A 14,643-nucleotide genomic window follows, 5' to 3' on the forward strand; every position below is an offset into this window, starting at 1 on the left:
CAATCTAAAATTGGGAGTGACCAGCACCTGGGTGGCTCAGTTGGTTAAGCGGCAGACTCTTGATTTCTGCTCAAGTCATGATCTCAGTGTCCTGCGATCATGCCCTGGGTCGGGCTCTGCGCTGGGCGTGGATCCTGCTTGAGAGTCTCAGTCTCTCTCTCTCCCCCCTCCTCCCCACCCGCCCCCCTCCTCACTCTCTCATAAGTATATGAAGGAAGGGAGGGAGAGAACAGGTGATTACAGCGAAGTAAAGTCCCTGGTAATTCAGAAGACCTTCAGCCTCTCGACTTAAAACCAAAGTGGTCTTAGGTGCACACTTAGTAAGGAAAGCCCATCAACAGGTACCTGAAATAATATATTAAGAAGCCCTAAATGCGCGGTCCCTTGCCTATTGGGAGGGGGGAAAGGCACTCCGCTGTACAGGAGAAACCCAGGGCCGGGTTTCTTAAGGCGCGAGGCGGCGGCATGAGCCCTCGGGCCAGACCCGAAATCCCCCCAAAGCCACCCCTGGAGGCCCCAGCCAGCTAGGCCAGCCGGCGCCCCCCGCGGCTCTCCGCGCACAGCCCAGCGGGGCACATCCTCGCTCCTGGGGCAGTTAAGGAGAGAAAATCAGGCAGGAAAAAAAGGCGGAAAACGAACCAGGAACAGGACGGAGCGTGCGAACCAAGAAGGGCGCGGGTCCCACGCTGGGAGTCGTGAGACGGAAGGAAACCTGTTGCGAGACGCCTGGCGGCGAGGCTCCCGGCGCCTCCCGCTGCCGGGACTGGGCTGCTGCTCAGTCGCCCGGGCTCCGCGCCGCCGCCGCCGCATCTGGACGCCACCCGCCCAGCCCCTGGAGTCGGCAGCGCCCACAGCTGGGGGAGCAGGCCCCGCCCCGGGACGACTGCGCCGGCCGCCCGCGCGCCCCTCCCCGCCCCGCCCGGAGTCCGTGCGTCCCGAGAGCGGGCGGTCTGGTCCGGCCCCCTCCGGCCGCCTCCGCTCTCGTGGGAGCCCACGGGCGCTGTCCGCCGCCTGCTCCAGGCATCTCACCGGCTCCCCCATCTCCGCGCGGGGAGGGGGCCCGGAGGCCCCGGACTTTCCCCGGTAATCCCCTGGCGCTGGTGACGTTTGCCGGCCCCTGCGTTGGGCGCGGCGCGGACGCGCGGGGCAGCTTCTGGGTGTGGGTGTGACTGCGAGAGGCTGGGGCTGGCGCGCACCTGAGGAATCGGCCAGGCGGCGGGCAGGGAGGCTGAGCACCGTCTTGCCGGATTCTCCTCGGACTCACCCCTTTCAAGTAGCCCTGAGACCCAGCGGGATTCATTCAGTCAGTCAGAACCGACGGAGGACTGGGGATGCTTTCCCGGTTAAAAGTAGCGCCGATGGCTATCAGACACATGAAAAAATGTTCATCATCACTAGCCATCAGGGAGATTCAAATTAAAACTACATTGAGATATCACCTTACACCAGTTAGAATGGACAAAATTAGCAAGAGAGGAAACAACAGTGTTGGTGGGAATGTGGAGAAAGGGGAACCCTCTTACATTGTTGGTGGGAATGCAAGTTGGCGCAGCCTCTTTGGAGAACAATGTGGAGATTCCTCAAGAAATTAAAAATAGAACTTTCCTGTGACCCTGCCATTGCACTACTGGGTATTTACTCCAAAGATACAGATGTAGTGAAAAGAAGGGCCATCTGTACCCCCAATGTTTATAGCAGCAATGGCCACGGTCGCCAAACTATGGAAAGAACCAAGATGCCCTTCAACGGACGAATGGATAAGGAAAATGTGGTCCATATACACTATGGAGTATTATGCCTCCATCAGAAAGGACAAATACCCAACTTTTGTAGCAACATGGACGGAAAGAGATGATGCTGAGTGAAATAAGTCAAGCAGAGAGAGTCAATTATCATATGGTTTCACTTATTTGTGGAGCATAACAAATAGCATGAAGGACATGGGGAGATGGAGAGGAGAAGGGAGTTGGGGGAAATTGGAAGGGAAGGTGAACCATGAGAGATTATGGACTCTGAAAAACAATCTGAGGGTTTTGAAGGGGTGGTGGGTGGGAGGTCGGGGTACCAGGTGGTGGGTATTATAGAGGGCACGGATTGCATGGAGCACCGGGGGTGGTGCAAAAATAATGAATACTGTTATGCTGAAAAAAAAAAAAAAAAAAAGTAGCGCCGAGACCCTGTCCTCCACGACCTGGCATTCCAGTGCAGAAAGATAAACAGATAAAGGTTGTATTATGTGAAATGGTGGTATCTTGAAAAACAAGACTGGGGCTCAAAAGTTAGGAAATACTAAAAACAAACAAACAAACCCAAAAAACAAACGAAAACAACCCTCAAAAACAAATGTCACTTTACCTCTGTGGCCTTCCTCCCCAGGCCCATAACCCCAGTTTATCATAAGAAAAACATCAAATTCCAACAGAGGAACATCCTGCAAAGTACCCTACCAATATTTCTTTAAGCTGTCAATGTCAAAAACAACGAAAGTCTGAAAAACGGCCACAGCCTAGAGGAGGCTAAGGAGACATTACACCTAAATGTGTGAAGTATCCTGAATGGGATCCTACAACAGAAAAAGGCCATTGGGTAAAAACTAAGGAGAGGTCACCTAAGTAGTTCCGACCATTAAGAGTCTGCTTCCTGATTTCAGTTCAGGTCATGATCTCAGGGTTGTGAGATGGAACCTTAGAGGGTGCTCCCTTCAGCAGGAAGTCTGATTGAGATTCTCCATCTACTCCTCCCCCCCCACCAAGTTCCTGCTCTTGATCTCTCCCTCTCTCAAATAAATAAATTAATCTTTTAAAAAACGAATAAACTCTGAATAAGGTATGGACTTTCATTAGCAGTACAGTATCAAGATTGGTTCATTAGTTGTGATGATCCATACTAATTGAAAGATTATAATAGTAGAGGAAAATGGGAACAAGGTTTAGGCGAACCCTCTATACTATCTTTGCAGTTTTTCTGTAAATCTAAAATTGTTCCAAAACATGAAATTAATTTTAAAAAGTAAAGCAAAATAAGAGAGATGAGGGGTGTTATAATAAATTAAAAACAAAACAAAACAAAACAAAAAAAGGGTTTATTCCAAAGACCTCTAAGATAAAACAGTGTGAGGGAGGAAACAATGTGGCTATTTGAGTTATGACTATTTCAACCAGAGAGATCTGCAGATGTAAAGGCCCTGAGGCAGGAGGATGCTTGGCTTCTAGGAGTAGGGTCAGTGTGGGGGGAATAGAATGATTGGGAGAAAGACAATGGGTGGTGGAGCTAGGGGTGGAGAACGGAGTGTGTAGGGCCTTGGTGGTCATGATAGTTTTAATACTTTACCTTGATTGAGAAAGGAAAGCATCAAAGAATTTTTAGACATTTTCATCACATATCAAGTACTTGTACTAACAATGATATATTTATGACTGTTAATGTTGACCTTGATCATTTGGATGAGGCCCTGTTTTTTAGGTGTCTCCACTATGAAGTTACTCTTTCCCCCCCTTCCATACCTTACATATGGCTTTTTTTTTTCTTTTTTCTTTTTTCTTTTTTTTTTTTAACTGTTGTGTTGACAAATTCAAGAAGAGAGTGGAAGAAGCCCAATTTTACAAATTCTTCTGCAGGGGAGATTTATATCCTCTACACCATTATAGATTCAATCTATAGAATGAGTAAAGCAAATTGCCCTCCCTAGGATGGGTGGGCCTCATCTACTCTGTTGAAGGCCTGAATAGAACTCCTGGGGGAGGGAGAATTTGTCCTCTTTGGGCCTGTTTTTGAGCTGGGACATCAGTTTTTTCCTGCCTTCAGACTTGCCCTCAAACTGGAAGTGACACCATTTACTCTCCCGCTTCTCAGGCATTTGGACTCAGACAGGAATTATGCCACGGACTTCCCTGGGTCTCCATCTTGCCGACTACAGATCTTGGAAGTTCTCAGCCTCCATAATATATATATATATGTTTCATTCATATATACATGGTTCTGTTTCTCTGACAACCCTCACTGATTCAAACCCCCAGCAGTACAGCTGGTAAGAAGTGGGCAGGTTCTGGATATATTCCCAAGGAGATGCTGACAAGACCAGCTGATTAACTGAATGTAGGACATGTTAGAGTAAAAAGGATCAGGATGAGCAATTAGAAGAAAAGAGGTTTCTTATGCTAACCGGGGAAGACTGCTTGAGAAGTAAGTCGTGAGGTTGGGGGAGGGGAGGAAAGTGTTGCTAGGGACTGAGTTCCATTTTGGACACTTTAAGTTTGGAGTTGCCAAGAAGGCATTTAGATAGATGAGTCTATGATAATGCTATTAATTGGGAGTGTTTAGCATATAGGTGATGTGCAGATAGAATTTATTTACTTATTTATTTATTTTAAATATTTTATTTATTTATTTGATGAAGAGACAGAGACACCAAAAGAGGGAACACAAGCAGGGGCAGTGGAAAAGAAGAAACAGGCTTCCCACCTAGCAGGGAACCCGATGGAGTTGGGGCTCTATCCCACGGTCCTGGAATCATGACCTGAGCCAAAGGCAGATGCTTAACAACTGAGCCACCCAGGCAATCACAGATAGAATTTAAATGTGTGAAACTTGGGACGCCTGGGTGGCGCAGTTGGTTAAACGACTGCCTCCGGCTCAGGGCGTGATCCTGGAGTCCCGGGATCGAGTCCCACATCAGGCTCCCAGCTCCATGGGGAGTCTGCTTCTCCCTCTGACCTTCTCCTCGCTCATGCTCTCTCTCACTGTCTCCCTCTCTCAAATAAATAAAATTAAATCTTAAAAAAAAAAATTTAAAAAATAAAAAAAAATAAATGTGTGAAACCTGAGCCCAGGACTCTTTGGAAGTCAGAGATCAGGAAGATGAAGAATCAGAAAAGGAGAATGAGAAGGTATAATCAGTGATATAGGAGTTAGACTAACTAACAGTGGTATTCTGGAAGCCAAATTAAAACAATGTTTCAAGAATTACTAACTCTGTCACATGCTGCTAAAGTGGATAAAATTAGAACTGAAAACAGCAATGGGCTTGGCCACCTGGAAGTCACTGGCACACTTGCTAAGAATTTTGGTGGTGTGTAGTGATCAAAGCCTGTCTGGATTGGGCCCAGAGAGAATGAAAAAAGAGCAAATGGAGACAGGAAATGGGCCAATAGCTGGAAGAAATATATGGTCAAGAGAGATATTTTTATTTTTGATTAGAAGATATGCCTGTTTGTATGCTCATGGCCATGAACTAAAAGAGAAGGAAAAAGTGATGATGCCGAGGAGTAAAGATCATTGTTGTAGCAATGTTCTTGAATAGATGAGCAGGGGTGGGATCCAATGAACAAAAGGAATATTGGGGTTAAATTGGAGAAGATAGAGAAAATAGAATTCTTTTCTGATAGCTGGTGGGGAGGCAGAACATATGGGCAAAGATGCTGGTAAACATGGAGGCAGAAAAATGTTCTATCAATGAAGAAGCAAGGTTATCAATGGAAAGAGAAGAAGTTTGAGAAGAGGATAGAAAGTATGAAATATCATCCAGGGACAGTGAGACAGTAAATAGACTTTGAAAGTATAGTCAGATTACTGGTTAACACTAAGGGTTCATTTGAAGTCAGGGACCATGACATGAAGGAAGGTCAGTTGGTAGAGTTGTGTGTTCTCACCAGCCTCGTTCGCCTATTTGGGTTCGGATAAAGCTAGGCAGAGGTCCAGATACAACCAGAGTTTGGAGTTGCCAGCTGAATATGATGGAGGAGAGAGGGACAAGAGTGTGGAGCATCTATGCAAGGGAATGATTATAAGGAAGTGACATGGCATTTAAACCAAGGAGAGAAGAGAGGACATGAAAGACAGCGTTGAGGCAAAGTGAAAAGGTGTTAGGTTAATGGATGGGAGGCTCCAGCGCGTCAAGGAATTGTGCAGTGGGGGATTAGAGAGACTCAGTTGGAAAATGCAAGTTGGTTATCAGAGAGTGGGATCTTCGAGACTTAGATGCTGAACGGCTGAAGATACTGATAATAACAAAGTCTAGACTGACCTGGGCTTTCTGCAATTGCTATGCCCCCCCTCCCCTTCTAGGCTCCCAGGTAGGTCTCCTATGTTTTATACATTTTTTTTCTGGAGAGCTTGGCTCTCACCTCCAGTGCAGATTTTTTGAACCATGAGTATGGATGAGGACTTTAGGATAAACCCAAATAAAGCAGGACAAGCGCTTGGAGAGGGCCATAGTAGCTACATGGAATGAAGTCCTGTCCTCTCTATACACCATTTTGGATCCTCCTGCCATCCCAAATTTGAAGAGCTCATAAACCCACTGAACCTCAGGATTGGCAGGTCATCTAGCCCAGCCACCCCTCTCAAGTACAACTCCTCCACCACCCTCAGTAAATAGTCATTTTTTATCCCCACACCATGTAGCAATCCCCAGCCACCATTTCTCTTCGCCATGCTAATTTGCAAACTCCTTGAGGACGTATATTTCACCTGTCTTTTTTGTGTGTGATACAATATATGTGACATAAAATAAACCTTTGTCATCATTTTAAAGTGTAAAGTTCAGCTCCAAAAGTACATTAGCATTGTGACGTAACCATCACCATCCATTTCCAGAATTTTTTATCTACCCCCCCAACTGACAACTCTGTACCCATGAAACACTTAATTCTCCAATCCCCCACTTCCCTGCCCCTAGCTGCCACTGCTCTACTTTCTGTCTCTATGAATTTGACTACACTAGACATTCCCTTAAGTGGAATGGCACAATCTTTGTCCTTTCATAACTGGCTTGTTTCACTCGGCATTATGGCTTCAAGGTTTACCTATGTATGTTACAGCATGTGTGACCGAATCTTTTTCCTTTTAAAGGCTGAATAATATTTCTTTTTCAGTCATTGTTTTCATTTTTCTGGTGTATATACCCAGAAGTGGAATTGCTGGATCCTCTGGTAATTCTCTCTGTAATTTTTTTTGTCGTATCATCACACCATTTTTCACAGAAGCTGCACTGTTTTACACTTACACAGCAAAGCACAAGCGTTCTGATATCTCTACCTCCTTGCCTCACTTGTTACTTCTTAGAACCTATCTCTGATTTCCCCTCTTCATGACACGCTGCTGGACACATGATGTTGTATGAGTAAATGAACAGCTGTCATTAACCCTGTTGAAAAGGGAAATGAGATTAAATGACTTGGCAAGCCCCATCTTGCACATCTTGTTTTAGATTCACACTGTCCCCTATTGTAGCCACAGGTAGCTATTTAAATTAATTAAGATTAAGCAAAAATTTAAATTGTTTCTCAGTCTCAGTGACATTTTCAGTGCCCAACGGCCACCATAACTAGTGGTTATTAGTGTCCCCTCTATTGGACTGCAGAGAGTAGAACATCATGGTGAACATTACCAGTTCTTTGGTTACTATATTGGGCAGTGCTTTCTAGATCACGCTAGTGCCCTGTGCTTTGTCCCACAAATCATATTTGGATAAGTTTTTCCAGAATTGGACAGCTTAAATTTTAAGATAAAGGTCTTTCTTTGAGGAGGGAAGAAATATGCTATCTAAAAAGTCTAAGGCCCTTTGTATAGAAGTGCCTGCCATGCAAGGTCTCAAATTTTTGTGTTTAAATATTAGATTTGCACTTTTCTGTGATTTTGTGGTTCTGTTGTTCTAGATGATTACCTTGATGAACACAGATTTGCTAACTTAGGTAAGTCTTTACGTCACTCAAAATAGTTATCTACTAAACGATTGGTTTCAAAAAATATTTTTAGATTCAAAATGGAGGTTATATTTCCACTTACTACATTTTACCCAAAGCCTAACACAATACCTACGACATTAGAGATTCTTAATAAATATTTGTTGAATGGTGGGTGAATGAATGACAAAAGTAAGCACTGAGCAGAACTTGGGAGCTCAGGACACTAAGATAACATTTTAGAGGGTGACACCCTGGTATAAAGAGATTGAAGAATATAGATCTAACACTTTTTTTCTTTTCTTTTTTTTTTTTTTAAAGATTTTATTTATTTATTTGAGAGAGAGAGACAGTGAGAGAGAGCATGAGCGAGGAGAAGGTCAGAGAGCGAAGCAGACTCCCCATGGAGCTGGGAGCCCGATGTGGGACTCGATCCCGGGACTCCAGGATCACGACCTGAGCCGGAGGCAGTCGTCCAACCAACTGAGCCACCCAGGCGTCCCTTCTTTTTTTTTTTTTTAAAGATTTTATTTATTTATTTGACAGAGAGAGAGATCAAAAGTAGACAGAGAGGCAGGCAGAGAGAGACAGAGAAGCAGGCTCCCCGCTGAGCAGAGAGCTCAATGCGGAATTGATTCCAGGACCCCGAGATCATGACCTGAGCTGAAGGCAGCGGCTTAACCCACTGAGCCACCCAGGCGCCCCTACACTTTTTTTCTTTTTAAACAAAACAGGGATTTTAAGCCATGTTCTTTTCTCTTATTGTTTAAAAAGTAGCTCAAAAATTCCTGGAAGGATCTTGTCTAGTGCATGTTGATAAAGCTTCAACTCGTTTATAAACAGCAGCCACCAATGAATGTAATAACAAGAAAAAATGAAGAATTTTATTAAATCTTTTTTAAAGATTTTAATAATGTCAGCATGTGTGAGCATACCTTCTGTTTGCCCTTCAGATTTACTCTCTACCTTCTTCCATTCTGCTCTCTACCCTGGATAGTTGATCTTAATGAACGATTGCAACAGGCTCCTCTCTTTGTCTTGCCTTGGGTTTAGCCGAGAGAGAGATCTAGCGGGAGAGCAGAAGCAGGGGATGAGGTCGGGGAATTTATTCCAAGCAGAAGGAGTATCTGGGTTCCTAACAGAAGGTCACTGTTCCTCTAAGGTGGTCTGTTCTACATGATTCCCTCTCCTTCTTGGTTCTCAAAACCTCTCCCTACTCATGGTTCTCAGGCCTGGAGTATGACACCCTGAGAGTCCCTAAGATTTCCACTCTGCCTATACCATTATAATATTACCTTTATTTATAAACCTTCATCGAATTATTCTAATTTGAACATGTCTCTGTTTCATGGTGGGAACAGCCATCCTTAATCAGCTAGATTGGCTGATTTTTATACCTACAGTCTGTAGGTATAACTTTTATACCTACAGTCTGTACAAAAATATTCCCTGATAATATTAGCATCTCTTTATTTCAATCTACCGGTTAGCTTTTCGAAGAAACCATATTGTATGTCATATAATATAAATTTTCCTCCAGTACACTCGGACTAGAAGAATATTCTGATTCATAGGCATATATTCTTGCATATATTTTCTCTACATAAAATATTGTTTGTGGAAATATATAAAGAAAATTATAAAATAAATAGGTTAGTGTTTAAGATATTAAATATCTTGATATCTAGATGATTTCTGGATATGAGAAAATCTGTACCTCAGCACAGCAAACAAACCATCATTACTCAAAATACACAGTTTACCAGAGAATATAGTTTCTAACCTTTTCCTATACACTGAATGTTTGTGTCTGCCCAAAATTCGAATGTTATAACCTAATCCCCAATGTGATGATACTAGGAGGTGGGGCCTTTGGAGGTGATTAGGTCATGGGGATGGAACCCTCAAGAACGGGATTCATGTTCTTACGGAAGAGTTCCCAGAGAGCTCTCTTGCCCCTTCCATCATGTGAGAACACAGCAAGGAGACAGCCATCAGTGAACCAGGAGGCAGGCTCTCACTAGATACCAAATCTGTTGGCACCTTGATCTTGGGACTTCCTTGTCTCTGGAACTGTGACAAAGTAAACTTCTGCTATTTATAAGCCATAAAGTCTTGTGTATTTTTGCTATAGCATAGAGCCTACATGGACTAAGACACACTTTGAAAGCTCAATATTTGAAGGTACAATTATTAGCAGACATCAGCTCATTTAAAAATATATAAACCCCATAATGCTAATACTTATATTAAAGATAACTGGGGATGCCTGGGTGTTTCAGTCAGCTAAGCATCTGCCTTCAGCTCAGGTCATGATCCCGGGGTCCTGGGATTGAGTCCTGCATTGGGTCCTTGCTCAGCGGGGAGCCTGCTTTCTCCGTCTACCTGTTGCTCCCCCTCTCTCTGACACAAATAAGTAAAATCTTAAAAAAAATAAAATAAAGATAACTGATACATATTGCTTAGTTACAATGTGCCAACTACTATGCTAACACTTTCATATGTTATTTCTCATTACAAATTTATAAGGGGTGTACAATTCAACCTCATTTGACAGAGGAGGAAATGAGCCTTAAAATCTCCTGCCCACTGCCCCAACACCAGGAGGCAAAGGATCCTAGATTCAAATCCTTGTGTCCAACACAAAAGTCCATGTTCTTAAGAATTAAGAATCCAGGGGTGACTGGGTGGCTCAGAGGGTTAAGCCTCTGCCTTTGGCTCAGGTCATGATCCCAGGGTCCTGGGATTCAGCTGGGCATCAGGCTCTCTGCTCAGCAGGGAGCCTGTTTCTCCCTCTTTCTCTCTGCCTGCTTCTCTGCCTACTTGTGATCTCTGTCAAACAAATAAATAAAATCTTAAAAAATTAAATAAAATAAATTTTAAAAAAAGAATTAAGAATCCAAGATTATTGGATTTAATTAAGAATCCAAGAACAGCACTAAAGACCATAGAACTAATAAGGACTATCTGAAGCAAATTTCTCTTAACCTGTTACCTATACTCAAAGAGTGGTGTCTAAATCTAAATAAGCTTAGAAAAATTACTAAAAAGAAAGAAAGAAAAGAATGCAACAGAGAACTCCTAGAAAAGCAAATTTCTTATTGTATAGTAAGCTTATTTTTCTGTGCACAATACACAAGGAGAAGTAGAAAATTAGCCATGAGAATGGACTATTTGGGTGTTAGTTAAATCTTCTTGCCTACAATTCTTGAAATGAAATGGCTGTATTTTTATTTTAACCCAAATTGCAATTAAATGAAAACTTACCTCTGTATACTGGTATACTTGCAAGAAGGTTGAAAGTGAGCATGTACAGATGTTCTATGTGTACAAACAGAACATGCTCTGTCAAAGAGAATGGGCTAGGGGTGCCTGGGTAGCTCAGCCCTTAAGCACCTGGGATCAAGCCCCACATCAGGCTCCCTGGTAGGTGGGAAGCCTGCTTCTTCCTCTCCCACTTGTGTTCCCTCTCTCACTGTCTCTTTCTCTCTCAAACAAATAAACAATCTTTAAAAAGAGAGAGAGAGAGAGAGGGGGGAGAGAGACAGAGAGAGAATGGACTAAAGAAATATCAGGTCTAGAGATAGTATAATTGATCTGCTTAATGGCTCTCAATGATTTTTCTGCAACTGTGATTTTGCATAACATGTTGCAAAACTATTTTAAGATGAGACTTACTCAATACTCACTTCTGGTAAACCCCTTTTTGCGCCACTGCCCTGTCCTGCGGAACTGATAAAAGTGAAACAGAAAAGCATAAACAGAATGTTACAAATAAGCCATGCCTTTTAATAATAAAGTAATGGTTTCATCATGAGCCTTTAAATATTGGTTTTGAATTGCAACAATTAAATTTGTTCTCAACTAGCATAATTTTCACAGACTAAACATTTTTATAATCCATATTTTTTTCATTTAGATGAATTTGTGCCATTCATTTAGAAATCGTGTTTTTCTACACCAAAAAGCCTTACCTGGGGGCTGAGACATGATTTTCTTCTCTTTTTCTTCATTCATTTCGTCCTCTTCTTGCAGCTCCATGACTTTGTCTTACTTTTCCCTTTAACACAATCTTCAAAAGGACTGAGTCCTTCCTCAAAAATGGTTTATAATTTCTTTGAGTGCACGGACCACGGCCAGCATCCTTCCATGACCATAAGGAAAATTTAAAAGTACAATACTGACACCACAAAAAACAAAGAGGTCTCAAATGGTGAATATGTTTTAAAGATGAGCTTACTAAACGTGACACAGTGAGAACAGATTGAAGTCTCAGCAGTAAACTCACAGATTGAGGGAACAGTCGTCTTGTGGATACCTCCTCTTGGAATGATGATCTTGCTGAGGAGACCCTGGGGAAGCTGACAGATGTTCCCCTCAGTCCGCAGCTCCTCACCTTACTTATGTGCCAGGAGCGTGAATAGGAATCTTTGGTGGGAGCTGACAGGGCCTTGCATCACTAAGTCTCAGTGTTGAAAGCAGGCCACTCTAGCTGATTTCTTTAAACCCTATTTTCTACAAGTTGGTGATAGGCATAGTCAATTATGAAACAGGAACTTTTGCCACAATTCTACATCCCTAGTCACAAAGAAACATTTACAAAACAAATGCCCCCAGGCAAATTGGAATTCATGATTGATTACAATGCAAATGTGGGTTTGCCTATAATCTATTCATGCCTTATTTTTTTCAGGGTCCTAGGACATCATCTTTCCAATTTAAGTAGTTAGTAGACCCCTCGTCAAGGAAAAAAAAATAAGTGACACTTAGTTCTGACAAATGTAATGTAATATAATGTAATGTATAATGTAATGTAATGTAATGTAAACATAATGGTACTTACATAAAAGTGGTATAAATTCCTTATGGGGACAACCTCATTAGAAAACTATAAAATTCAAACAAATCATAGGTGGGATTTAAGAACCAAACAAACAGAGGGAGGAAAAAAAAGAGTGAAACCAAGAAACAGATGCTTTAACTTTTTTTTTTTTTTTTTTTAAGTAGGCTCCACACTGGGTATGTTTTTCAAGTAGGCTCCAACACCGGGCTTCACTCACAATCCTGAGATCAAGACTGGAGTTGAGATCAAGAGTCAAACATTTAACCAACTAAACCCCCTAGGCACTCCTAGACTCTTAGCTGTGGAGAACAAACTAATGGTTTTCAGAAGGGAGGTGGGCAGGGAGATGGGTGAAATAGGTGAAGGGGATTATGAGTGCCCTTATCATAATAAACACTGAGCAATGTATAGAGTTATTGAATCACTGTACTTCAGTACACCTGAAACTAATATGTTGTATGTAAACTATATTGGAATTAAAATAAATAACTTTAAACAATTTGAACAAATCTACATATTAAAAGTATAAAATTGATATATTAAGATAAATAGCATTCATTTCTATGTTGTTTTGATGAAGCAAAAAAGTTCTATTCTCTTAGTAAATTTCAGTTATATAAACTTATAGTGTTATTATAGTCACTATGTTTTACATTTAATCCTCAAACCTTATTCATCTCATAGCTGAAAGTTTGTACCCTTTTACCAAACTCTCCTATTTCTCTCAACCCTTGGCCCTTGGAAACCACTTTCCTACTCTCTGTTTCCATGAATTTGACTTTTTTTCTTTTTTAAGTTTCCACACCTAAGTGATAACTTGCAGTATTTGCCTTTCTCCAGCTAGTTTAACTTAGCATAATGCCCATAAGTTCCACCCATGTTGTCAGTGAATGGCAAGATTTCCTTCTTTTTCGCTGCATAATATCCCCATTGTATGTCTACACCACCTCTTCTTTATTGGTTCATCCATTGATGGGCACTTTGGTTGTTTCTATATCTTGGCTATTGGGAATAATGCTGCAAGGAACATGGGGTGCAGCTATCTCTTCACCGTCTTATTTTCATTTCCTTTGGATTTATACCCAGAAGTGGGATTGCTAGATCATATGGTACTTCCATTTTTAATTTTTTAAGGAGTTTTCTTTCTTTCTTTTTTTTTTTTTTTAAGATTTTATTTATTTATTTGAGGGAAAGAGAGAAAGCACAATCAGGGGGAACAGCAGAGGGAGAGGGAGAAAAAGGTTCCCTGCTGAGCAGGGACACATGTAGGTCTTGATCCCAGGACCCCGGGATCATGATCTGAGCTAAAGGCAGATGCTTAACTGACTGAGCCACCCAGACCTCATAATTTTTTGAGGAGTTTTCAATACATGCTGTACCAATTTACATTCCCACCACTGATGCACAGGCTGTCCTTTTTTTCATATCTTTTCCAACTTATCTCTTATCTTTTTGATGACAGCCACTCGAAGGTGATACCTCATTGTACTTTTGACTTGTGTTTCCCTAATGATTAGTGATGTTGAGCAACTTTTCATATACCTGTTGGCCATTTGTATGTCTTCTTTAGAGAAATGTCTGTTCAATTCCTCTGCCCATTTTTAAAATGTTTTGTTTTTGCTATTGAGTTGTGAGTCCTTTATATGTCTTGGATATTAACCCCTTGTAAGATATATGATTTGAAAATGTTCTCCGATTTAATAGGTTGCTTTTTCTTTTTGTTGATGTTTCCTATGCAAAGCTTTTTATATGATGTAGTTTCACTTGTTTGTTTTTGCTTTTATTATTTTTGCTTTTGTTGTCAAGTACCCCCTCACCTGAAAAAAATCACTGCCAAGACTGCTGTCAAGGGGCTTACACCCTGTATTTTCTTCTAGGAGTTTTATGGTTTTAGGTCTTACATTCAAGTATTTAATCGATTTTGAGTTAATTTTTTTTTTCCTGAATGGTACTCTTTATTTTTCTCACCAACCCATTGAAATTTGCTAACCTGCCAATCCCCAGAGCTCTTTTTTTTTTTGCTTTTTAAAAAATTTTTTTTTATTTTTTATGAACATATAATGTATTTTTATCCCCAGGGGTATAGGTCTGTGAAACGCCAGGTTTACACACTTCACA

The 14,643-nt window shown here is 41.7% G+C and overlaps 1 protein-coding gene across 4 annotated transcripts in view; it reads right to left on the minus strand.

The window, feature by feature from the left end:
* STX11 (syntaxin 11) overlaps positions 1-14,643 on the minus strand; it is a 55,056-nt gene that overhangs the window by 36,917 nt on the left and 3,496 nt on the right. Inside the window, exons 1-2 of one of the 4 annotated variants that reach the window (XM_044247254.1) lie at positions 11,971-12,087; positions 11,657-11,862 (exon numbers count right to left, since the gene is read on the minus strand). In XM_044247254.1, the coding sequence (XP_044103189.1) occupies positions 11,657-11,723 (67 nt within the window). In that variant the 5' untranslated portion in view covers positions 11,724-11,862; positions 11,971-12,087. Of the gene's footprint in view, positions 1-639; positions 793-11,656; positions 11,863-11,970; positions 12,088-14,643 lie in introns of those variants that run through there. The other 3 variants (XM_044247246.1, XM_044247283.1, XM_044247264.1) reach the window with 3 other exon arrangements.

The sequence above is a fragment of the Neovison vison genome, chromosome 1, assembly GCF_020171115.1.
Source record: "Neovison vison isolate M4711 chromosome 1, ASM_NN_V1, whole genome shotgun sequence".
In the NCBI taxonomy this organism is placed as follows: Eukaryota; Metazoa; Chordata; class Mammalia; order Carnivora; family Mustelidae; genus Neogale; species Neogale vison.